Here is a 26,952-nt window from a genome sequence, read left to right as displayed (position 1 = left end):
CGTACGAACACGTGCTTTAAAGTGCTGTTAGCCCACCTGTTGGTGTTGCTGTTACCGTCAGACAGGCGGCTCCTGCCAGAAACATAAATCCACCAACCACAGGCCTCCTCCCCCACTTCTCCATGGCAACCACGGCCACAAGAGACAGCACCATCCCCAGCAGTGCGCCGAGGACGAAGTTCAGGTAAGGGTCACCAGCGAGGTCGGCAGAACCAATGGCCAGGGCGTAATACACGGCCACTGTCGCAAACCTAGCAAACGAACAAAATTTTTTCGGTTTGTATGTGACTGTATACTACTTAATCTATTTATGACGCAGGGCACCACTGCAAAGCAGTGTTGATCACCGAGCTAGGCAACCCCGTGTAAAAATGACAGAAAATAAATAAAGATAGATAGATAAGTTGAAATAAACGAACATGATGCATCATTTTGTGTACCGTTTTTGAATAATAAGATAGATCAGTATCCGTTATTCTAAATATGTATGCAGTGTCTAGTATCAAACGAGTGTGTCTAGTATCAAAAGTCATTAGCTTTACCTACACAAAGGAAATTGTTCACATCAACCAACTAAAGTTCCACTAACCCATCCCTTCGCAAACAAACCTTCATGATGTTCAAAACCAAACGTTCCGCTGCAGTACCTTAAGAGCCAATGTCTGTAAGGATCAAACAATAGTGCTCACGGTCAAAAAATCGATTTGGCTCATATTTTGCACAGAGATAGTACTTGGCCCACAACCCCTGAAAATAGCTTTCTTTCCGATCAAAACCCATTGTTGCCATGGCAACAGCCTAATCAAGTTTTGGGGCCATTTTGACAGATTTTTGTACAGAGACAACATGAAAATTGGCAATGTTTAGAGCACACTCACTGCCAAATGCTCTAACTTAGCGGAAAACGCAAAAGGGCCGTTTTAGACCAATGCTTTAACTACTAGAAAAATGGTGTGAAGTTGATGTACAGGTATATTTGAGTGCTTGGGCATCCTCAAATAATGCAATGTTTTAAGGCTTCAAAAAACTTTGATTTTTGCCAAACTTTGAGACGTTATAAGTACCCGCTCAGTAAATTATTTCTTCTTAACATTCATACAACATATAGATACACTAAATAGCTACTGAATGAATGCTTGCAAAGTTCGGGTTCTTGTTTTGGTAGCCCGTGGTTGCTATCAGAAGTTCGTCATTTTTCGTGATTTAAGAAAAGATTTGATTTTTCCTAACTTTGAAATACAAAATCTGACAAACTAAGATATTTGTGTAGTTCATTTTTTTGTCAAATGTAGGCCTTAGTGTTGTCTATGAATTGTACGCTTGCAAAGATTTAGATGTTCTTCCCTTGCCCTGAACTTGTCCCTGAAAGTAGGCAATTTTTACACTTGTCCTCAAATTTGGATTTTTGGCTGTCTTTGAACTTATGAACCTACCAAAGTAAGATTTTTCTTTTACTTAATTTTTTTATCAGATGTGGACCTTACTGCTATCTATCAAATTGATTTTGTCAAAGCCTGTGTTCTTATTTCATCGCTGTAGGGCAGTCCCTGAAAGTAGGTCATTCTTTGCACTTGTCCCCGAGTTGGGTATTTAGGCTGTCTTTGAGCTGATGAAAATACAAAAAGAAAGGAAAACAGCAAACTAGATTTATCTTAACTGAACTTTTAATCAGTTTTGGGTCTTAGTGCTGTCAACCAAATTAATGGTTGCAAAGTCTTGGTTCTTGTGAATTGTCAGCGCAAGAGTATATGTTATCATTTTGAACTCGTAAGAACGTGACTATTGTTTTAAAACTCAGTTGTGAACAATGCCTTTTTATATGTTGCCGTGATGTGGCAAATACTATGTGATGACAGGTTTTAGATACATCTGCAGATGCTTACCAGCACGTGAAGTCTGGGGAAGCGATTGGTGGTCCAAAAAGACGAAATGTTACCGGTGTCTTCAGCTACGACATTCCAACTATATATATCCACATTCTTGCACATTGTTTCAATGGGTTGTTGAAGAAAAGTTGGACGAAAATTTGTTTGAAACGCGCAGAAACATTCACCCCACTATAGCCACGTGCCCTTGTGTTGCTTTTAGCAAATTTAGACAGAGTACCAGAAAAACTTAATTCTGTCTAGATGCAAAAGAAAAGAAGCTTCTCATGTCTCTTTCTCAGGGCAAAAGGCTAAGGGGAGATCCACTATATTCGGAAGTCATGATATACATTGCACTTTAATAGAAATGAATATCAGGGAGGCATGGAATATAATTAACAAAATATGAGTCTGATTCATCATTCATACTGATTATCATAATGATATTTAGTGCTCAAAATGTAATGAGTCAACTCTTTTAAAGGACACTATTGAAACACACGGTGCAGGGTATGACCTAGCTTCTGAGAGGGCTAAACAGAAAGGAGACAAAATGGTCATTCTGTTCACATATAGTCCACATCTAATCATTGATTGAGGTAACATTATGTTTGACAGCATTTCAAATAAAGCTACAGAAGCATTTCAAGGTAAATGCAAAATATGAATGTCAATAATAACACTGCAAGATAACAGGAATCCAGATTTCATAACCAGTCTTTTGATATATAGACAACAATAAGGTCCAAAACTGAAAGGAGACTAAGTCAGAAAAAACCTCTAGCTAAAACAAATCTAAATTTGGGAACAAGTGTAAAAGATGACCTACTTTCAGGGACTGCCACACATCGATGAAGCAAGAACTCAGGCTTTGAAAATATTCATTTGATAGACAACACTAAGGTTGACATCTGATAAAGAATTGAGTCAGAAAAAAAGTCTTACTTTGGTATTTTCATCAGCTTAAAATAGCCGAAAATCCTACTTTTGGGACAGGTGCAAAGAATGACCTGCTTTCAGGGACTGCCCCACATCGATGAAACAAGAACCCAGGCTTTGAGAAAATCAATCTGATAGATAGCAGTAAGGTCCACATCTGATAAAAAAATTAAGTAAAAGAAAAATCTTACTTTGGTAGGTTCATAAGTTCAAAGACAGCCAAAAATCCAAATTGGAGGACAAGTGTAAAAATTGCCTACTTTCAGGGATAAGTTCAGGGCAAGGGAAGAACATCTAAATCTTTGTAAGCGTACAATCTATAGACAACACTAAGGCCTACATTTAACAGAAAAATGAACTACACAAATATCTTAGTTTGTCAGATTTTGTATTTCAAAGTTAGGAAAAATCACATCTTTTCTTAAATCACGAAAAATGACGAACTTCTGATAGCAACCAAGGGCTAACAAAACAAGAACCCGAACTTTGCAAGCATTCATTCAGTAGCTATTTAGTGTATCTATATGCTGTATGAATGTCAAGCAGAAATATTTTACTGAGCGGGTAGTTATGACGTCTCAAAGTTTGGCAAAAATCAAAGTTTTTTGAAGCCTTAAAACATTGCATTGATTTGAGGATGCCCAAGCGCTCAAATATACCTGTATATCAAATTCACACAATTTTTCTAGTAGTTAAAGCATTGGTCTAAAGCGGACCTTTTGTGTTTTCCGCTAAGTTAGAGCATTTGGCAGTGAGTGTGCTCTAACCTTTGCCAATTTTCATGTTGTCTCTGTACAAAAATCTGTCAAAATGGCCCCAAAACTTGATTAGGCTGTTGCCATGGCAACAATGGGTTTTGATCGGAAAGAAAGCTATTTTCAGGGGTTGTGGGCCAAGTACTATCTCTGTGCAAAATATGAGCCAAATCGATTTTTTGACCGTGAGCACTATTGTTTGATCCTTACAGACATTGGCTCTTAAAAAGTCTCTCCCCAAAACAAATGAACCTTTTTGGTAAAGATAATCAATCGCAATGCCTGCATATCGGTCGTTCTTGAGTTAAAGAAAAATGTATACATACTAGTATACTTACCATACTAAAGACGTCGTTACTGTGATCATCCTTAGACGAGGGCCTCGGAACAGGTTGATCAGAGTGTACTTCTTAGACTTCACCCCAGGTTCTTCATCCTTTGGCTTTGTCACTTTTTCGTAGACATCATCCGGTATGGTGACCTTGTTCATCTTGGCAGACTTCTGAATACTTCTTTTGGCTTCCTTGGTCCGGTTGTTGCTTAGGAGCCATCGTGGCGATTCGGGAAGAAGCCTACAGTCGACGTGACAGTTTATGGAAAGATTATGAATCATACATATTTCAGCGTAAATTCGTGATATTGATACGGAATTTCTATCAAACAAAAAAAAAAGATGTTGCACATTATCCAAAACTTTACAGGTCGGGCTCTATGCAGTTCAACCAACAATCATCAATTATGATGCAATTTATCGTAGTTAAGGGGAAATCCTAGATAAAGCCAGAAGGTAAATTTCTGGTTTCCCTACATGTTTTTTTAGTTATTTTGCTTATGTTCATTCATGTTATATTTCACGTGCGAATAAACAATAAATAAGTCATGATGACCATAGCACCCTATTTTATTGCAACAACTGTTTCAGGTAAACGTACCACCAGTACGAGAGAAGCGGTACTGACATCACTGCCAATGCCAGTTGGAGGCTCCACCAATCACGCAAGAAGTACGCCAGACTTCCGAGAAAGATAGATCCAACGGCAAAGCTCAGCGAAATCGCCATCCCCACTAAATTTCGCTTGGATGAGCCTATGGATTCTATCCCTGGCCACCAACAAGTGGGAAAACGTCAGTCATTTATTTAAGACAAATTGTGACAACAACATTTCCTTCCTCATGTGTATATGAAATATTGAAATGTCATGTTTTTAGTCTTTGTGGCCTATCCTAATAACCTAGTCCTGCTGAGCCCGTGCATACAGAACAAGCATGTGCAAACTGTCGGTTTGCACATGCTTGTTCTGTATATGTATGCTAGCCATGACAATTGTGGGGTTGAGGGTGTGGTTGTTGTAAAACAAGTAGTATCAAACTAGTACCCATTCTTTCAATGTTGTCTAGCTGCGGGGGCATATTATTGCTCTGTAAATCCAGCAGGACAAGGGTTAATGATGGGGATGGGAATCATGCTTAGTATACCTAGGGAAAAGCCGACGAAGTAGACACCGTTGGCAGCCCCGCCGGCAACCAGACGGAGAACAAGGAAGAGGATGTAGTCTTTGGTGAAGGCAGCAGCCAGTCCTGCACTCAGCTGTAGCAGGATACAGGCTAGAATCGTTGGTCTGCGTCCAAATCTGACAATAACATCGAAAATTGTGATTACTTTTATTACCTGCAATTTCAATGTTTCTATTTCAGGGTAGTAGACTGTCGACAGCGAGGTCAAGAAACATATCATAAGTATGGCGTATTATTCTCTTCCAGAAGACTTGCTTCTATACTGTTGAGCCCCCCTTTAAATGACCCTCTCTACACGGGAAGGGAACATGTATCAGCATGAAAGTTCAACTGAGTTGGAAAATGACATTATGGAACTTTTCTCCAACTCAATTTGGAATTTTCAACTAAATCACCCCAGTCTTCTTCAGCTCTCTGACCCAATAGCTCTGGACACGTGACCTGACGCATGCGTGACGTCAGCAATGGGTCAAAGGTCGTCAGAAGTCGATAACGCCCCCTATCCCGGTTGAGAGAAACATGACAACGATTTTTTTACCTGTCCGAAGTCGTTCCTGAGATCAGGCCCCCAGCGCTCACCCCAACCATAAAGATGGACTGTCCCAGTTCCTTCAACCATTGTCGCTCACACACGAGGTTGTACTGGATGAATGCAAATCATCTGTTGCGTTATAGTTTGTTTTAGAGGAAAATAGCTCATTTTGTCACCACAAATTTGCAAAAATTTAATTTTTTCTAGTGGTATCTGTAAAACCATACTTGCGTGCCCACCACAAGAAACCATGTGATTTACTTTACAGAAACGTCGAATTAAGGAGTAACCTCCATTAACATTAATCCTCTAGGCTACATAAATCAACTGTGTGTTTGAGAGATCTCTGGTGCAGCACCCTCCACCCCCATCTATGCTAAGTTTAGATATACAGGAGTACATTATACTGGGGGACGTTGGGTTGAAGATTTGTTTGGACGTATCTTTTCAAGGTGGCGGAATTATGTACACTAGTGGAATTTAATCTCCAAGCAGATCTACACCGCTGCCGAAATCGTATAAGCTAGCCAAAGGACACATTGGCTAGCCAGAGAAGGTCAAGTCAGGCACCAGTGTAGATCTGCTTGGAGATTAGGTGGATTTATGTTTAGTAGATTTTATATGAGACAACATGATTTGCAGTATATATGAAAAACAACACGACATATGCCGACTGCACCTATCATTGGGTACATGTGAATAAACTAAGTGGAAAGTGAACTCAGTGGAAAGTGAAATGCGACTAACTTCCAGATGACTAGATTATCATATAAGACGCCACCGAATACTGTGTTATTGGAAACAATGTATCTGTATCAGTCTCAAAAACAAAATATATTGGGCATATAACGTTACTAAGTAGGTACTTCTCTTATGGGGGTCATAGGTACACTGGTGAAAATTCCAGCCTAGTGTGTTTCAATATCTTCTCACTTCAATGTTTACTATTGTAACATCGTACATACCTCTGTAACAACAGTGCTGTGGTACACACCCTTGTCGTACTCCCAGCCGTGCTTACATGATGTAACAGTCTGGTTATTTCCCGCTGATGTTCCACCAGTTCCGTTGTACATCAAACACGAGCTGTACCTCCACGTACCGCCCACTTTTTCCACGGGAACACTGGCGTTGAGCCTCTCGGAAGGGTGGCCATACATCACCGAGGAGTCGTTCTGGTAGAGACGGCAGTGGTGCGCGGGAGTGGCCGCTAGGAAAGCCTGGGCGAACATCATTGCCCCGACAGACGGTCCGACCAGGACGGTGAGCACAGCCGCCAGCTTCTGGTACCTGCCGAACTCACCGAGATACTGCCGTAATACATCTTCATACTCCATGATGACACGGTATATCAAGGCAGTACAATCCTCAAAATCGTGCCCAAACACAGGGCTGAAAAGAAATGGTATCGGTCGGTGACATTTGCAATCCGTTTTAACTTCACAGTTGCTCCAGTGTGGACTGAATGCCACAGGACGCCGGGGTTTATGAGGGCCTGTAAGGGGGGGGGGGGGGTCCCGACAACGCTCTAAGCTAAATTCGGACGGCCAACTACGTATTACGCTTAATTCAGGACGCCTCTCTACGCTCTACGCTAAATTATGAAGCTTCCCAATGCATTATGCAGGACTGAAATACGGCCTAACTGTACTACGTCGTGGTGACACAAAGGTACGATGTAGTTCTCCCCAACTACGACGTGCTTTTGGACGGAGTACGACATGTCTGAAATACGGCGTGGCAAAATCCGCAGGCCTGGGAGCTATATCCGAAGACCGCGGATTGTTGAACTCCACGGCCGTGGAATTCATCGGTTTAGTGATGGACTCAACGGCAATACCGTACCGTCACTAGTAGCGACGATTCGCCATGGAATTCATCGTTTTGCTTATGAATTCCACGGCCATTCCGAGACGGGGTTGGAGTACAAAACGGTCAGGGCGCGGTAATCTGCCGGCAGTGCATGAAGTTCACCCTGATATCTGCCCCCTATTAAAGCTAGAAGGTTTTATATAAAAACTCCTTGATTATAGCTGTACATGGATATTTTCACTCTTCTCCAAAGCCAGTGAGTTATGTTCTTACGCCACCTAAACTGCTGAACTAAACAATTTTCAACTAAAATGGGAAAGCTAAAACCCTACCTGTTCCTTCTAACCAAAAAAGTCTCCAGATTGGGCAAAAAATTTCAAGGAAAAGAAAGGTTTCAAAGATTTTAAGTAATGCTTTAAGTATGGGGTGGGGGCGTAGCTTTGGTCAGCTATTACTTCGTAACCAGGAATGAGAAAGTAAAGCGGTTTCATTTCCTCAAATATCAGCCAAGTGCCCTATCGTTTGAATGTGAATTTTGAACAGTCCGATAAAGAGATTGATTTTTAGACCTGTGCGATTGGCCTACAATGCTTAAAGTATGGGGTGGGGGGGGCGTAACTTTGGTCAGCTATTACTTCGTAACAATGAATGAGAAAGTAGAGCGGTTTCATTTCCTCAAATACCCGCCAAGTGTCCTATCGTTTGAATGTAAAGTTTGAACATTCCGATAAAGAGATTGATTTTTAGACCTGTGCAATTAATTGGTCTATAATGCTTTAAGTATGGGGTGGCACTGGGGGGCGTATGTAACTTTGGTCAGCTATTACTTCGTAACCATGAATGAGAAAGTAAAGCAGTATCATTTCCTCAAATACCCACCAAGTGCCCTATCGTTTGAATGTAAAGTTTGAAAATTCCAATAAAGAGATTGAATTTTAGACCGGTGCAATTCGTCTATAATGCTTTAAGTATGGGGTGGGTGGGGGGCGTAACTTTGGTCAGCTATTTCTTCGTAACCATGAATGAGAAAGTAAAGCAGTACCATTTCCTCAAATACCCACCAAGTGCCCTATCGTTTGAATGTAAAGTTTAAAAATTCGAATAAAGAGATTGAATTTTAGACCGGTGCAATTCGTCTATAATGCTTTAAGTATGGGGTGGGTGGGGGGCGTAACTTTGGTCAGCTATTACTTCGTAACCATGAATGAGAAAGTAAAGCAGTATCATTTCCTCAAATACCCACCAAGTGCCCTATCGTTTGAATGTAAAGTTTAAGAATTCGAATAAAGAGATTGAATTTTAGACCGGTGCAATTCGTCTATAATGATTTAAGTATGGGGTGGGTGGGGGGCGTAACTTTGGTCAGCTATTACTTCGTAAGCATGAATGAGAAAGTAAAGCAGTATCATTTCCTCAAATACCCACCAAGTGCCCTATCGTTTGAATGTAAAGTTTGAAAATTCCAATAAAGAGATTGAATTTTAGACCGGTCACGCCTGGTTCGTTTCGAACATTTAGTTCTGGTGTTCGAACGTGCCGCGCCCCGCTGCCCCGCTTCCCGCCAGAACCGGAGCCCCGCCCCAGCCCCGCCCCCGGTGAACCATAGGACCTTTGACCACCGGAAGCATAAGGATAATTGTCACGTGCCGCGATTTTCAGCTGACACAAGATGGCTACAGTGTTGAACAAGTGGATTTGCAGCAGACAACCGCACAGAATTGGCTTTTTTTTAAGCGAATCGGCTTATTTCTGACGATAGTCAACTTCCTTCTGTTCCAAGGAGGTCCCAAGACAAGGTAAATGTTTCTTAAAGATTCTGAACGACCGCAAGTTTTCCCGTTTCCAACTCGGACTGTTTTCGTAACATGATATATAAAAAAGTGTCACACAAATGGCAACCATTGCATTACGTGGAGACATATATATATATATATATATATATATATATATATATATATATATATATATATATATATATATATATATATATATATATATATATATATATATATACATACATACATACATACATACATACATATATATATATATATATATACATATATATGTCTCCACGTAATGCAATGGTTGCCATTTGTGTGACACTTTTTTTTATCACGGCTGGACCGCGTTGAAAATATAGTTAAATCTGTATATTTTAGCTCGTGTTTATGAGCCATGTTATAATGGTTCTGTCTTAGTTTTAACAAGCAACTGTTGTAGTTTGCTCATTTTCTTATGGATTTCTGTTTCTGTAACTCGTGTAAAGTAATGTTACTCGCTTATTTTTGCTGCTAATTATAAAGGTGCCTTTTGTTGTGGACGTTTTATGCCACAGTATCGACTTTACTTATTTCGCTTTGATTATCTGATTAGGGGAACCATGAGACGTTGTCTTGCGTATGCAACCGTACAACGGCAAGAAGATTACAACCAAGCTTGTAAACTGTAAGTAATCATTTGTTACTCCTAAAAATTAGAACAAATGTATCCCTATCTGAAATCTCCCTGTTAATGGTACCACTTATTTCCCTATGCCAAATATATCAGCATTTTGCACTGAAAAACTAACATCAAGCAATGTGTGTCGTGCTGTTTTTCTCCATACAAACTTTCATACAAGCTGCAGTAATGTTTTGATGATGTCTAGTAAGCTTACCTTAACAATTACAGTCTTGAACATGACAAATGCAAAGATATATTCCAGTTGGTTTCCTGATCAAGCAAAAATTGGTAACCTAACACTGCTTAATATAGACAGCAAAATGTGTGCATATATGCAGATTGCAGAATGTACAAAACATGTACGAAAAAACAACAGATATTTACATGGATGTGAACTGATAATGAACCTCAAGATATTTTGCCCATTTCATGATATTACTAAGCATGTAGTCATTTCCCTGAAAATTATGTCAGATGCCTTTAGCAGTTTCAGCATTGACAGCACAAATTATGCATCCTCCTCCCCACTGTATTATTCTTATTGTGCATGTTTAATGTTGGTTCTACCTAGGTGAATCTTGTGCTAATGTGGTCTCCAGGTTGCTACAGATGTTCAACACAAAACATCCAGGTTGTTAACTGTAAGTAGGGTTTTATCATGTTGCCTTAAAACCTAACAGATTTTAAAAACCCAAGTAAACTAGTGCTGTACATTCTAGTTTAAGATCACATGCTGCAACAACTTATCCCTGAGGTGATAGATTAGCATGGACAATACTGGTTTATGCAGGTGGAATCACAGATGTGACAGAAACAGGTGAAGTTGAAAATGCGGTTTGGAAAGAGGTTGCTTTAATTTTGATTTTGAGTTGAAATGTAGTAGTATGCCATATCACTGGCATGTCTGGCATGCCAGAGAGGTATTGGTTGAACTACAAATGTATTTCAGGGACCTGTATTTACCATGCAGTGTGGTTGTGTGAAATTCATATGTTCCCTAATAGTGATTATTGTCATATCACTAGGATTGTTACAGCACAGGATGCATCACTGTATTTCTTGTAGAATCTGAACAACATATACATGTGTAACACTAACAATACATACAAAATGATGGACCAAAAAATCTAGTTTTTTTTAGTGTTTGATGATACTCATGTGTATTTTTTAAATTTTTAGTTATACTGTTATAGTTTTAGATGGGAATGGGGTAACGTTAGGTAACGTTACATTAGTATCTCACTTTTTTGTTTTGTGTCAACAAACATGAATATATCTAAACAGGGCTATGCTACTTTCATTTGGAAATTTGAATACTACAAGAGTACCACATTTGTTTGAATTTACAAGCTCACTCTATAGAAAGTACTTATAAGCTCAAGTCAGGGAATGCTCATTCCATTCAGGAAAAGTATGCTTGCTTTTACTTACACATGCAACATTTATTTGAACAAAATTATAATAGAAAAATTGACAACTAATGTCTGTTTAATATTTCTACTATCATTTAGCTTTTTTCTTTGTCTTTTTAGAGGAGAAAGCAGCTGTTGTCCCAGTTTTCAGTGATTTCCTGAGAGGTCCTCCCTGACTACAAGTTGATCCCATACTGTTTCAGCCATCTTAGGAGGGTAAGTAAGTATATATATCTCCTTGGTATTTGTTAACAGGTTACTCATTGATGTTGATAGTTTGACAAAATTGATAATAGAACTAGAAAGGCAACATTTGCGAGCAAATACAGCATGTTAGCCATACTCCTCGCCATGCAAAAAATGGACTCTCCCAAAATAACAATGGACCATTCTAAAATACTTGCACTAAAAAAATGAATCACCCCAGTCCAAAATTGAGTCTTCCAGTAGCACCTCAACACAATATGGACCAGTCCACAACCATATCCACTTATTGATTAACAAATACACTTCTGCTAACAAATGGACTTTTTCATAATCATTCCAGCTCAAAATTGAAAGAAATAATTAAAGAATCCTCCCCTTGCAAGAATGGGATATTCCGTGCCATTTCCATGTAAACCAGTCGAAAAATATCCGCTGAAAATTACACTCTTGCGCATAATCAACCCAGTTCAAAATTGAATTAAAAAAGATCAACCCCAGGGAAGAATGAAGTTTTCCATAGTATACATATGAAGATTTGACAGGAGAAGAAGGAAATGACCAAAAACAACATATTTGAGTCAATTCCAAGTCACCGAGAGGGTTTTAATATAATATTTGTAATATGTTTGAACTATTTTGATTAAAAGAATGTCTAAGTCACAATAGTTCTAAAGTGTTCAAACAATTAGAATTGAAACTTATAACATGTTTGAACTTATTTCACATACGTTGGAAACATTTCGAACGTAACTACACAAAAATCTCTTTATTTAGAACAGTTTCAAACCATCTATCCAAATGTTTCAATGTTCGAACAATTTGTAACAAAAGATTTTCACAATTGCCCCCATAAACGAAGGTGCTAAGTCCTCCTGTGTGTTTCCGTCTATTTTCGGTGGCCGCGCTAGACCACCAGCGGATTTGTTTTGACGGAGCGTCACCCGCGCGCGACGATGTACACTGTTCGGCACCGCTAATATCCGGCATTTTCCCGCTCCAAAACACTCCACAAGACCCACGTTTTTAGTCTTTTGCCTCGTGTGCAACACGATTCGATTTGCATTACTAACGGGACGAAAATGTTATGATAGAAAAAATTCACCCCGTCCCGCCGTCCGTCCCAAAAACATGAACGACATGAAAATATATTTTCTTACAGATTCAATCACGAAAATCAACAGCATGGGATTCCAAATTTTCGCAACGGCCGACCATTTATCATGGTTGAACTTCCTTCCAAGGCGTGCGATAGATAAACATTCCCGGCACATAATAGTCACTAGTACCAGACTAACGCAAGCTCATGATGATAATAGGGAGAAAGTTTGTCAGTGAAGTTTGGCCACCAGAGGGTACATTCATTTAAGCTAGCGCAAACGGGCGAATCATTGACCTTACCGGGGACTGACTCTACTGGCCTAATCATTCCTTTTTTGCCGAATTCTACGATCCATACGCCCGTACGTAGGACATGTAGGAAGGCCTGGTGGACGCTACACATCACGGGAGACGCGTGTTGGTCCGAGACAGACAGCGGTGTGCTTTCGATCGCGTAGCGGCGACGCACCGCTGCGACAACGTGCGGGACCAAAACGCCTGTCCCCAGTGAGACCGTGTGTTTTGCGCGGCATGCCCCGAATCCGTTTACCATTGCTGAATGTAGCCCGATTCATAGAGGTCTATTTTGTAAGCATTATTTCATGTACCCCTCAGCGTGAGAATTCCTTGTGCAACACTTCACTACATTATATATTCAAGTTTCCCCGCGCACCCCCTACCACCCGCCTTTGATCATGTATGAAGTCGGCGGCAGAGGGAGATCATCAATCAATTTTGACAGGAGTGTCGCGCCAGTCTGAGGAGAAACGATCTCCCGTATTGTGTTGAAGAATTTGGAGTTTGAAAATATCTGGAATAACTAATGCTAAAATAAACATTCACAAAATCATTGATTTAACTTATTTTCTGTTATAAAATTTCCTAAACTGCAGTTTAACCACTCAGTTTAACGGAACATGGTGTTTTCCCGATAATCACGTTAAATGTTTATGTCCGGTCTTTCCTCCTCGTAAGCAAACTTCCAGCTTGTCGCCAAACTTTGCCGAGGCGATATGTACAGAAGCTGAGCGCGCTCGTTGTTTTGTTGTGCTAGCCATGCCGTGACGAGTCTTCGATTATCTGTAGTTGTTGAAGGACACACAGAAATCTTCGGACTGTAGTTTTACCGCTTCGAAGGGCGTGACAGTCAACGGTACTAGTAGTAAGGTTTGAACGAGCGTTGTGTTTCTCAGCTCACCTCAGTTCCAAACGTAAACAACGGGTGCGGGTTAACGTGAGCGGCGGGGGATTTGTTCGGCTGGCGACACTCCCGTACCGTGCCGATAGCGTGGTGTGTGTCGTGTTTCCTTGAAACGGATTTTTAACAATAGAAAACTAGATCTATTCAAGATTTCTAACAAATTTAATGGAAACTTTTCTGTCCGGCGTAGTAGGATTTTGGGAGTACCCAACCGCGCTCTTCACGTGGAAATTTTTGATACCGCGAAAGTAAACAAAACACCTACGATCGCCTGCCAGGCTTCTCGCGGTGGGGCGTCTTTATTGGTCTATCATTAGGTGCTATCAGCTACTTAGCAGGGACGTGTAGATTGCTTTCGTATGGCTCATTTAACCAATGTTCGAAACTGTACGAACAAAAGATGAATCTATATTGTGATAGTTTCGAAACTTATAGCAATATTGTACCCGCCGATTGAAATGTTTCTAACATGCTGGAACGCAGTAGAAAATATTTCGAAAGTCAAACAAAGGTTCGAAACTGTTCTAAACATTTACTCATATCAGTTAGGTTGTTGCAAAGGTTTCGAAAATGTTACAACAAAAGGCAACAAACACCCTCTCGGTGACGTGGAATTAGTATGGGTGAAATATAAAAATGTGACACCCCTTTGTTTGAATGTACTTTGGGTTGAAAATAACGAAACGAAAAAATTCTTTGTTTAAAAAATCGTTTTGAAAGGCTGTATGCCAAACATTTGAATGAGGGCCTGTGTACATGACCAAGGCAGACACATACCAGATTTCACATTATTTTGGTTTAATACATAGGAACTGGAGATGTGTATCTTTGTTAAAAAAAGAGTGAACAAAGCCATGTAATCACATGTCCTAGGAATTCCCATACCATATTTGGCATGAATACTAGCACACCTGCGCCAGGAATGCAAGATAATTAGATTAACCCAATTGACCAATCAGGTGGTCGCAAGGCTCACAGGCATGCAAGGCCAGGTGCAAGGCACTTGGGGTCAATGACCTTTAGGTCATATGTAGTATTGAAAGTGACAGAAGTGGCAAATATTCACTGCACGAAATGGCCACGTATCCTGACGGATCCGACGTATCCGGAATCGGGCCTCATGGCGTTTCCGAGCGAATCCGGAAAAATCCCAGTTCACTGCTCGGATACTAAGGTGCCCGCAGATCCGACCAATTCCGACGCCGTATTCCTCTGGATCCGTGATGCGCCTCGGATACCCGAAAATATTTGTGCGGATCCCTCGTTTTTTTATATATGGAATGTTCGGATTGTTTGTATGTCGGTAGTTGTTTCGGATCCTGACGAATAAATACACACGGCACGGCATGATCTCATTTCCTGACGAATCCAGCAGATCCGGAATTACGCATTATAGCAGACACGGAACGTTTCCGATTGAATCCGATGCACCTCAGATCCGACAATTCCGGCGACGTATACGTCTGGATCCTTCATACGTTTCGGGTACAGATACGGAACGTTTCCGAGCAAATTCAGACAAATACCAGGTACAGCTCAGATCCGGCAATTCCGACGCCGTATACGTCTGGATCCGTGATGCGCCTCGGATACCTGAGGATATTTGCGCGGATCCTTGGTTTTCAGATATTTGTCAATATGGCAGAGATAATCGGATTGTTTGTTTGTCGGTAGTTGCTTCGGATCCTAACCAACAAATACACACTGCACGGCATGATCTCAGATCCTGAAAAATCCAGCGGATCCGCAACCGTGCATCATAGCAGATACGGAACGTTTCCGATTGGATCCGATGCACCTCAGATCCAACAATTCCGACAAATCCTGACGTATCCGGAATACGGATTCGTGTCCAATCTCCCACAAGACACTGCGTGTCATGACGTCAGGCGCGAGAAACGGTTTTGTCGGTGAACAGCACAGAGACAAGAACGGCGTTTCATCACTCTCTGTGCTTAACATGGCATCGTCAGAGTCTACCATGGTCGACCAGTGATTTTTAGTGACTTGAGAGTCGAAGGGGATTCGGTGTAAACTCAAACGCGCGGCATTGCGAAGTAGTCTTCTTCGTGCATGCAATATTCGTCGCGGCCCCCCTCCCCTTTGTAAAGTTGGTAGGGAGTCGATTCATCATTTAGAGGGACTGCCCTTTGGTAAGTACAAATTGGAAAATTCCTGTTTCTAACTAGTTTGAACGTCAGTTATCCTCCTATTGTGGCTTGACATATCATCGCATTTGCATGACATTAAGAATTGTCCTGTCGACCTGCACTTCTACACCGTTAGGATCTAGAAAATTTATAGCTTTCAATTTGTTCGTTCTTACCAATGGTCAACAGACATTTGTGTCTGGTTAACGTTTCAGATACAACATAGCAAGCGATTGATTGTTTGTTTGTTTGTTTATTGAGATCTCCATTAGATTGTACATTGTAAATCTATTCTTCCTGGAGTCCAAAACAATGAAACAGAACAAATGTACATGAAAGTAAAACCAACATAACAAAGGTGTGAGTTTAAATCAAAATATAACATAACGCATACAACATTAACTCAAAACTGAAATTAAAATGAAACGTGGGGATGGTCAGAGGTCATGGCTGAATAAAGTAACAAAATCTTTTCAAAGTAAATAACAAAGAGGATGCAAACAGCAAGCCATGATAACAGTAAGTAAATTAACAAAGTGGATGCCGAACTGCAAATCATAATGAGGGAAAGATAATTAAAGATATCCTGTAACGGAAGAGAATGTCATAAGTATTTGTCCCACAAAGGTCCCACAGTTTGTGGATAGTGAGCTGGAACTTATGTGGAGGTAGTAGTGTGTTTCAGTGATTATTGCATTAAGTTGTAGCTGTACATGTTTGACCAATATCATATTCAAGTTATGAATGTAAGTTTTACGTATTCAATTAAACGATGCCAGAATCATTTTTTACAAATGTGATTATGTGATATGTTTAATATTTGTCATTGATTCCCTTTATATATATATCCTATACAGCATCGGCAGATACTTCCTTCACAAATGCAGCACATGTTGTGAGGACCTTAGCTTGGCTTGGAACAAAGCAATCAGCTGTCAGATGCTCAGAGTACCTCAGGCTCCTTCGGTAAGGCTTAAGTCCATCATCGGTACACTTCAATGTTAGCTGAGACAGGCATGATGGATACCCATTGTCCCTTGTTTTTTTGTTAGCTGCTGTGATGAAACGAAGCCCATCACAGCAAGGAGGTTATATAGTCTATATAACCTCCTTGATCACAGTTATGTCAAAATCATGTGACATGTTACTTAAATACTAAGTATGTGAATTGATATTTATTCATCATTTGGTTTTATCATATAGGAACTGGTTCATCACAAGATGAACTCCAAGCTGAGTCCAACATGCTAGATACAGAAGAAATCAGCCTTGCCTGTACCTTACCAAGAGTGCATGGAAGAAGTGAACTCAGATGTAGTCATAGAATGGGGAGAGGACGATTATACACATGCAGTTCCACGGCATATACTACTTACGTGTAAAATGTGGCGTGTCATCATGGGAGTTTTTCAGACAGTATAATGTTACTTTGAAGTTTCTATTTTCAACCTCTGTATTTGAAATTATTTGTATCTGATATCTTTTAGACGAAGAACTGGCCACAAATAAGGCTTTCATTACTTTAGTAGAATATGTAGAACATTTTTGGTCCAAGTGCACTATAAGTGCACTATACGGCAGTAAATATTACCACCATGATGTGATGGTTGTTAATTGTAATACATTTTATAACAATTGTGCTTACACAACCCCAATTTACCGACATTAACCTGCATATGCAGAGGTGCTTTGAGTATGTGGATGTCCCTCGGCCTGTCTTAAACGAAATGGATTATTTAGCCACATAGAACTTCCGTATTGTATTTGATAGTTTTTGAACTTAGAAATGCATATATGTTGAAATATGAAATGATGTTACATTCAGGCTTTCCCAAAACTTCCTGTCATTGAATAATAATGTTTTGGGTATCGTTAAATTAAGAATGCACGCGTATTTATGAATAATCAACCATTCTATCAAACCTTGTGTGTTTGATTTGTACATATTCGTGGCAAATACAAACATATTCAGAGTCACAATATGTCAAAGATTGTAGAAAGTCTGTATGTTGGATCAGTCTGTATCCGTGGCAAATACATACTGTACGTATCTGTCAGGATCTTGGGCAATTTCGTGCAATGTACGGCCCCATATCCGTCGAAAATTCCTATTTTTGTATTCCTCCGGATCTGAGGTTCCGGATCACAGTCCGCTTGTATCCGTTAGTATCCGCAATTTTCTTTTAAAAAATACCAAAAACTTCCTGTTCGTATCCGTCAGGATCTCTGGCATTTCCGTACAGTGTACGGCTCCGTATCCGTCGAAAATACCTCATTTTCGGATTCCTCCGGAAATATTCCCGATCCCGGTGCGGAAATTTTCGGATCCGTTAGGTTGGATTCGTCAGTATCCGTCAGTATCCGCCAAAAATACAGAAAAATCCCTGTACGCATCCGTCAGGATCTGTGGCATTTCCGTACAGTGTACGGCTCCGTATTCGTCGAAAATACCTTACTTTCGGATTCTTCCGGAAATATTCCATATCCCAGTGCGCATTTAGTCGGATCCGTCAGGTTGGATCCGCCTGTATCCGTCAGTATCCACCAAAAATACAGAAAATTTCCTGTTCGTATCCGTCAGGATCGGTGGCATTTCCGTGCAGTGTACGGCTCCGTATTCGTCGAAAATACCTTACTTTCGGATTCTTCCGGAAATATTCCATATACCGGTGCGGAAATTGTCGGATATCTTACACGAATCCGCATGTATCCGTCAGTATCCGTCAGTATCCGACACAAATACAGAAAAATACCGGTACGTATACGCCGGGAAACGAGGCCATTTCGTGCAGTGATTGTCAAGAAAGCCCAAAATAAATCGTTTTGAATATACGTATGCCAAAAATGGGAATGTAGTCCTTTAAATATTTGTTCAAGCCACATATACAGCAAATTTCAGGTCATTCGGTTGAAATACCAGGGCGCAGGAGGCCACGATATGCTAAAAATAGCCTAAAAACCTCAATAAAATCACTTTCAAGGTCAATATCAAAAAAAAGGAAAAGAACGCACATTGGTTTTTGCCTACATTACCTCTGTACCAAATTTCAGGTCATTTGGTCAAAAAATGACAGAGATGAATCCATTTGAAGATTTGACAGGAGGAGGAGGAGAAGAAACATGAGTAACTAGAAAGGCCGTCATTTGCCCCTGAGCAAATACAGCATGTTTAGCCATACTCCTCCCCATGCAAGAAGTGGGATGTCCCAAAATGACACCTGGGCAAATCGAAATATTAACTGCATGTAGAAAGGCAACATTTGCGAGAGCATTATACTTCGACAATCTCCCTCCTGATGCATAAATGGACTGTTCCAAAATCACCCGTACAAAAACTCTCTCTACAAGTTCTGCGAGACCCCAAGAGCTTCTTACTGCAAAGGCTTGCGTGTGTTCCTGCAATATGACCTCAGTTAACCTAAATAGAACAGTGTTCTTTGGCCAGTAGCAAATGGAACGCGGGGATCCTTAGATAGAACATGGATTCCTTGGCCAGCAGCAAATAGAACATGGAACGTGGATACCACTTTTGGCCTGTTTTTGGTCTGAAAATGGGTCCAAAAGTCCCCAAAATGAAGCATTCTGAAGTGATGTACACCAGAAATGTGATTGAAGTCCTGTAGGGACATGTTCAAGGCACCCTTGTACCGAATTTCAGGTCACTTGCTTGCAATACCAGGGCACAGGAGCCCAAAATATAAAAATTGTCTAAAAATGCCCCAAAAAACCTCCATAAAAATGATTTTAAGGCCTGTTTCGAAACAAATGAAAAATCACCTAAGGGTATTTGCCATCTTTACCTACATGCCAAATTTCAGGTCGTTTGGCCCAAAACTGACGGAGTAGATTCCATTTGAAGATTTGGCAGGAGGAGAAGAAGAAGAACGTGAACAAAAACAATATGTTGAGCCATACTAGGTATGGCTAAACATAAAAACAATATGTTTAGCCATACTAGGTATGGCTAAACATAATAAGTGCCATTCCCTGAAGTATCAACCTAGGGTTCAGACTGTTTTTTTAAAAATATAACAAAGAATATGATTGTACAGTACAGCATATGTGAGTGTTACAGACCACAGTTGGTATTTAAGTTCTTTGTATCAGAGCAGACCTGTTCATATGTGTTCATAGATTTTTCACAACTGTTTTGTGGTAATCAGTAAAAAGGGGTCTGGGATAATGTTTAGACTATGTTGATTTCATTCGATGGCTGTTTATAACTAATTCAAGCTGGTCTGTGTGTCTCACAGAGTCCAAATACAACTGTCATGTGTTTTTGTTTATTCATACCAAGTATTTTGATTTAATTGTTCCATTGGTTATATGAGCTGAAGGTAAATTTCATCTCTTTATTTCCCTTGTCTGCCCCTATGTCATGTTTAGGTCAACCTGGGCCATCAACAGGTGACCATCATGACTTCTGATCTGATCTGATCCGATTTGGAATTTGGCACAGTCTTCAGCAGGTCTTGCAGATCAGCTCGCGGTACCAGCTAAAGTTCATGTGCAAGCTGCACCTTCTGTCCCCCATTGTTGTACTACATTCAAGCAGGATTCAAGTACTGCTCAATGACTTGCTGTTTTTGACGTAACATCCCGTTATTGACTTTCTTACCTTCATTACCATGGTACAATACGGTTTGCTCCAAAATGTTCACATAAGAAAATGCCTATTTTGATACATGTCTTATAATGAAATGTTGTTGAAATAGATGTTCTTGTATTAAAGTGTGAAATGAGTTATCTTTTTGACAGAAGTACTTTGAAATCTCTTAGCATTCCAACTTGATGATATATCTATTATGATGTAATATTTTTCTGTATCAATGGAATGATTTCTGATATAGAGGTGACAGCAATGTAAAATATGAAGTACCACTTATCACCATTGTTAACTTGCAATGTTTTCTTTGTATTGTTTCATGTTGCAATTAGCCCTCAGGCATAAGAACTTGCAAATAAAACTCGTTATTGTATTCAGTGTCCTTTCGTCTTGTTGTTATTTTTGTCTATATTGAATCATCACAATGATAAAGACAAATCATATCTGTACAACAGTTCATTGTCCATTTGCCCTGTGTTTTAGTCACTTTACTCCTGACCAAAGTGGCTAGAAGATTGTTCCACCATAGTCAACGGATGCGTATTTGATTTGTCACTAGAAATAGTCAACTCTTAAGTTTTAGGAGGCCATATGCAAAGTCTTGGCAGCCTAATACAGTAACTTTGAACTGACAGTCCGCAAAACCTTTAAAAGTTTCGTAAATCTACTATTAACTACGTGGGCCAGCCACCGCCGCCTGCGACTTGGCGTTCTTATAGGGGTTCTACCCTTCCGTAACGCCCCCACGGCTAGCGCGGTTTTCCGTGCTTAAAAAAAGTGTCACACACAACAGACCGCCATAAAACTGTAAAGTAGCATACTATTCATTCAAAAAGTCCATGTAATTTAACGGCTAAACTTGCAGAACAATACAAATAAACAATTTCTTGGATGGTCATGTTCATATCAATTACGTAATTCACCGCGCTGGATGAAAATAAGCACATGATTTGATATCACCAAGACGTATGAAAATATGTAAAAACCTAGTTTTAATATGTTAAACAAGCTTCTACTAAGATGCGGCAATCAAAAGCAGGCAACTCAGATAAAGCGTATTGCAAGAAATGAGCTTTATTTGCGATGCAACACACATTTTCCAAGGTGCCGCTAGAAGGCCATCTTGACGTTGCCCTTAGCAACGCCACTCTCGTTCCACTAAATTTCGTCTCGTTCCCTGGAAACTAAATGTTCGAAAATCGCGTTCTGAAACCGGCGTGCGGTGCAATTCGCGTATAATGCTTTAAGTATGGGGTGGGTGGGGGGCGTAACTTTGGTCAGCTATTACTTCGTAACCATGAATGAGAAAATAAAGCGGTATCATATCCTCAAATACCCACCAAGTGCCCTATCGTTTGAATGTAAAGTTTGAAAATTCCAATAAAGAGATTGAATTTTAGACCGATGCAATTCGTCTATAATGCTTTAAGTATGGGGTGGGTGGGGGGCGTAACTTTGGTCAGCTATTACTTCGTAACCATGAATGAGAAAGTAAAGCAGTATCATTTCCTCAAATACCCACCAAGTGCCCTATCGTTTGAATGTAAAGTTTGAAAATTCCAATAAAGGGATTGAATTTTAGACCGGTGCAATTCGTCTATAATGCTTTAAGTATGGGGTGGGTGGGGGGCGTAACTTTGGTCAGCTATTACTTCGTAACCATGAATGAGAAAGTAAAGCGGTTTCATTTCCTCAAATACCCGCCAAGTGCCCTATCGTTTGAATGTAAAGTTTGAACATTCCGATAAAGAGATTGATTTTTAGACCTGTGCAATTAATTGGTCTATAATGCTTTAAGTATGGGGTGGGGGGCGTAACTTTGGTCAGCTATACTATTACTTCGTAACCATGAATGAGAAAGTAAAGCGGTTTCATTTCCTCAAATACCCGCCAAGTGCCCTATCGTTTGAAAGTAAAGTTTGAACATTCCGATAAAAAGATTGATTTTTAGACCTGTGCAATTGGTCTATAATGCTTTAAGTATGGGGTGGGGGGCGTAACTTTGGTCAGCTATTACTTCGTAACCATGAATGAGAAAGTAGAGCGGTTTCATTTCCTCAAATACCCGCCAAGTGCCCTATCGTTTGAATGTAAAGAGTGAACATTCTGATAAAGAGGTTGATTTTTAGACCTGTGCAATTGGTCTAAAATGCTTTAAGTATGGGGTAGGGGGCGTAACTTTGGTCAGCTATTACTTCGTAACCATGAATGAGAAAGTAAAGCGGTTTCATTTCCTCAAATACCCGCCAAGTGCCCTATCGTTTGAATGTAAAGTTTGAACATTCCGATAAAGAGATTGAATTTTAGTGGCGTGCCATTGGTATATAATGCTTTAAGTATGGGGAGGGGGGGGGGGGGCGGAACAGCACCGTCAGCTATAACTCCGTAACCATGAATGAGGAAATAAAGCGGCTTCATTCCACTAATACCTACCATTTGCCCTATCGTTTGAATGTAAAGTTTGAAAATTCTGGTAAAGGGAATGATCTTTAGACCTGTGTCATTGCCCTATAATGCTAAAGTATAGGCGTAACTTTGGTGAGCTATAACTATATAACCATGAATGAGATAATAAAGGGGCTTCATTCCTCCAATACCTACCAAGTGCCCTACCGTTTGAATGTAAAGTTTGAAAATTCTGGTAAAGGGATTGATTTTTAGACCCATGTAATTGGCCTATAATGCTTAAGTATGGATGAAAGTGGGAAGGGGACACTTTGGTTAGATATAACTCCGTAACCATGAATGAGATAATAAAGCGGTCTTCATTCTTCTAATACCTTCCAAGTGCCCTATCGTTTGAATGTAACGTTTGAAAATTCTGGTAAAGAGATAGACTTTTAGACCTGTGTTATTGGTATATAAAGTGGAGTTCATCACTTAATCGATGAATTCCACGGCGAATCGCTGCTATTAGTGATGGCATTACCGTTGAGTTCATCACTAAATCGTCTCGGAATGATCGTGGAGTTCATCACTAAATCGACGAATTCCACGGCCGTGGAGTTCATCACCCTACTGATGAATTGCGCGGCCGTGGAGTTCATCAATCCACGGTCGTCGATTATACCTGGGCCTGGTAAGGGGGCACCTGGGATCCTCCTTAAGAGCAAGGGATTTGTGGAAATTGGTCGGTCAAGAACAACCTTTATAGAAAGTAGCTTAAGATAAAATCGTTTCAGTAGTTTCTTTCAAGATCCTTTGTTCTTTAAAAAGAGTAAATATGTGGCCTACTACGAGGGCCGTCATTCGACTTATAACATGTCTTGCTACTGGAAAGAACTGTAGCTAGAGAAAAAATAAACGTTTATGCAATTGAAGCAGGGTCTGAATCTAAATCGGTCAATTCATCAAGCGATATAAACGCCATTTGGGGAAACATACTGTGACACCCTGAAACATGGTATAAATTGTCAAGATTAGGGGGAATATTAAGTTCGCGCTGAAAGGTCACCGCGAAAACCGCGAACATAAAACCACCTTGAACATGTCTATATTTTGCAGTATTTGGGTCACCCTGATACCTGCGTCAATACGATATGATTTACCGCTCCAGTTATCCACTATCCATTGGCCGTCCAATGCAAGCTTGTATGTAGAAACACATTTGTACTAAGAACGGAATTCGGATTATGTTGCAAAGTAACCCGCGAGTTTCTTACTGAATAAAATCATCATCATCAATCATCATCATCAATGCCGGAGGCAAACCATGCTGACATGTGGGCCGACGTATATGGTAACCGGAGGTAATGATAGCTGGAGCTACTATTATGTCCCATATGGATGAATACAACCTAAATTTCCCCATTTTCAGATGAAATGTACCACCAAGATAAACATCTTTCGTTTTAGAACGTGGGAATTGATTTGTCAAGGGTAACCTTTATAGATAATGACTAAAACATAACTTGTTTAGTACCGGCTGATGGCCGATAGATGTACATGTCTGGCCTCCAGTGGGGGCCGTCCTTCTACTTATAAAATGTCCTGCTTCTGGAGAAAACACGTAGTTAGAAAAAAATGAAACATTTGAAGCAGAATCTGAATTTAAATGGGTCGCGCGGTATAACCACCATTCGGCGTAACACACCAGGACTGAAAATGGTAGAAATTGTCCAAAAAAGGGGGTATATTTCATCAGAGCATGTGGAGAGCCATTGTAGTACAACTTTGGTTACAAATAACAAATCTGTCCAACCCTTGTCTAATTATTCAACCTTTTTAGCAACATACGGAATCGAGAATAGGCAATAATTCTTCCGCATCAAACCTTTGAAAAACTTTTCATCCTGTCCATCGTCGATTAATGAAAGAACAACAAAAAATCTCAGAACCTACTTCTTTCCTGTTGAAGAGGAACAGCTGCAGTTGTCTACACGGGCGGACCTCAGGATGTTTCAGCAGCGTTCTGGTCTTTGATCAGGATTAATAGCGGAGGGGAAAGAATGCGGTCCTTCCAGTCAGCTCCGAGGAAGTATATGCTGTATGATAACTTCTATCAACAACTTTATTCTAGAAGAAGGTTCACTTTATTCTAGAAGAAGGTTCAATTCATACATTGACTGAACACCCTTACTACATGTTGGTCTGCAGCTAGCTATCTACTACCATTATCATCATCATCAGGCTTAAATCCTTTGCTCTTAAGGAGGCCCCCAGGCCGGTCTCCATTTTTTAAATAGCCAAGCGGCTCTCTTCCGCGCACTAGCAAAAGTGTCAAACTTCTAAAAACAAGATTTTGGGAACGAGTTCGGTGGATTGTTCCATTGTATAAAAGGGGGGGATAGCTAAACAAAACAGACTGCGCACTCGTTTGTGACTTAGAGCAAGGTTAGAAAAGTTTGACAACGCTTTGCGCACAATTCATCAAGTACGTTTTACGCTAAATTCCGGGTAGCTACTACGCATTACGTAGAATTAAAGTGGTCAATAACGTTCAACGCAAAATACGCAGATTACGCTCTACGTTGAATTGGAGTAGCCTCTACCAGGCTCCGTCCTATCGTTGGGAATAGTAGAAATCAGCCGGAGTACTCCGCTATATAAACTACGCACAAAAAGTTCGGAAACTTAACTTTGGTCGATCATATTTCCGTTATTTTTTTACCGATTTCAATGTATTACATATCATTTAAAAGCTTTTTAGATTTCCCTTCCAATGATACCAAACTTATTGTGATTGCGAGTTCATGAAACGAGCATCAGGCCTGCTAAAGTGAGTGGGTCGAAGAAATAAATTGCCCAGATTACCTTACTATAGTCAAACATGCTATTCCGTACATATTCTTCTGTTGATATTGACTTCTGTACGAGGGTATTGTGAAAAATCAACAAGAATAAACAAGACATATTCATGAAAGCTAAATTCTTTATCAAAACCAACAATCTGTGTCTTAGTAACGGGTTAGCAAGGAGTCTCAGTAACGGGTGGCCCAGCCACGCGCTGTCACTACAGCACGGCACCTCCTCATCATACTCGTCACCAGTCGCGCAAATGCGATGCTGTGGGATAGCGTCCCATTCCTCCACCAGCAGTCGTTCTAGGTCAGCTAGCGTTGTTCTCTCGGTCACTCTTGCACGGACAGATCGCCCAAGCTGATCCCATAGATGTTCCATGGGGTCCAGGTCCGGGCTCTTAGAGGGCCACTCCATCCTCTCTACACCTGCATGCTGGAGATGGTCTGCGATGATCCCTCCCCGGTGTTGGCGGGCGTTATCATCTTGCAGCAAAGCAGTCGGCCCCATGTTATGAAGGAAAGAGATGGCCACCGGATCAAGTACTGTGTCACGATATCTTTCTGCATTAAGGGTTCCTGGTACAATGACAAGTCTTGTCTTTCACCTGGAGGTAATGCCTCCCCATACCATGACATTGGATCTTCGATGTGCTAAAATATAACCTTGGATGTTCTGTGTGCTAGAAATAACCTTGGGTGGTCTGTGTTCTAAAAATAACCTTAGAACCTGAGGAAACAATATTTTGAATCATCATCCCCGCCCATACCACAGGATGTCACAACGCGCGTATGACACCAACAGGGAATTTTGGGCACTTTTTCTCTGTGACCCACTCACGTTATTAGTCCTGGTACTTGTTCCGTGGGTTTTCAATCACAATAAGTTTGTTATCATAGAAAGGGAATCACACAAGCTTTATAATGATATATAATGCATCAAAATCGGTAAAAAACGGACATATGATCAACCAAAGTTAAGTTTCCGAACTTTTTGTGCGTAGTTTATATACAGGGTAGGTCCGCTATACAGCGAAGCTCCATTATAATGGAGCTTCACTGTATAGCGGACCTACCCTGTATAGCGGAGTACTCCGACTGATTTCTACTATTTTTCCCAACGATAGGACGGAGCCTGGTAGAGGCTAGAATTGGAGTGGTCGGCAACGCTCTACGTA

The 26,952-nt window shown here is 40.5% G+C and overlaps 1 protein-coding gene and 2 long non-coding RNA genes across 6 annotated transcripts in view; 2 read left to right on the top strand and 1 right to left on the bottom strand.

Moving 5' to 3' along the window:
• LOC136438130 (organic cation transporter protein-like) overlaps positions 1-25,021 on the bottom strand; it is a 30,385-nt gene extending 5,364 nt beyond the window's left edge. Inside the window, exons 1-7 of one of the 2 annotated variants that reach the window (XM_066432847.1) lie at positions 24,879-25,021; positions 6,572-6,998; positions 5,613-5,716; positions 5,036-5,190; positions 4,492-4,660; positions 3,898-4,131; positions 37-251 (exon numbers count right to left, since the gene is read on the bottom strand). In XM_066432847.1, the coding sequence (XP_066288944.1) occupies positions 37-251; positions 3,898-4,131; positions 4,492-4,660; positions 5,036-5,190; positions 5,613-5,716; positions 6,572-6,943 (1,249 nt within the window). In that variant the 5' untranslated portion in view covers positions 6,944-6,998; positions 24,879-25,021. The remainder of the gene's footprint in view (positions 1-36; positions 252-3,897; positions 4,132-4,491; positions 4,661-5,035; positions 5,191-5,612; positions 5,717-6,571; positions 6,999-24,878) is intronic. The other variant, XM_066432848.1, reaches the window with a different exon arrangement.
• LOC136438131 (uncharacterized) lies at positions 8,924-20,910 on the top strand. Of its 2 annotated transcripts, none has more exons than XR_010756394.1 (5): positions 8,924-9,214; positions 9,795-9,866; positions 10,435-10,504; positions 11,396-11,495; positions 20,318-20,910. It is a non-coding gene; the product is annotated as an uncharacterized lncRNA (long non-coding RNA). The 2 variants fall into 2 exon arrangements; XR_010756393.1 differs by having other exon boundaries at positions 8,926-9,214; positions 11,396-11,491.
• LOC136438129 (uncharacterized) lies at positions 14,845-17,853 on the top strand. 2 transcript variants are annotated; one of them, XR_010756392.1, is made up of 3 exons: positions 14,845-15,934; positions 16,789-16,897; positions 17,135-17,853. It is a non-coding gene; the product is annotated as an uncharacterized lncRNA (long non-coding RNA). The 2 variants fall into 2 exon arrangements; XR_010756391.1 differs by lacking the exon at positions 14,845-15,934 and having other exon boundaries at positions 16,502-16,897.
• Positions 25,022-26,952: the final 1,931 nt, after the last annotated feature.

The sequence above is a fragment of the Branchiostoma lanceolatum genome, chromosome 7 (assembly GCF_035083965.1).
Source record: "Branchiostoma lanceolatum isolate klBraLanc5 chromosome 7, klBraLanc5.hap2, whole genome shotgun sequence".
Classification (NCBI taxonomy): domain Eukaryota; kingdom Metazoa; phylum Chordata; class Leptocardii; order Amphioxiformes; family Branchiostomatidae; genus Branchiostoma; species Branchiostoma lanceolatum.
Note: the sequence above shows the minus strand (reverse complement) of the source record. Positions and strands in the feature narration are given on the sequence as shown.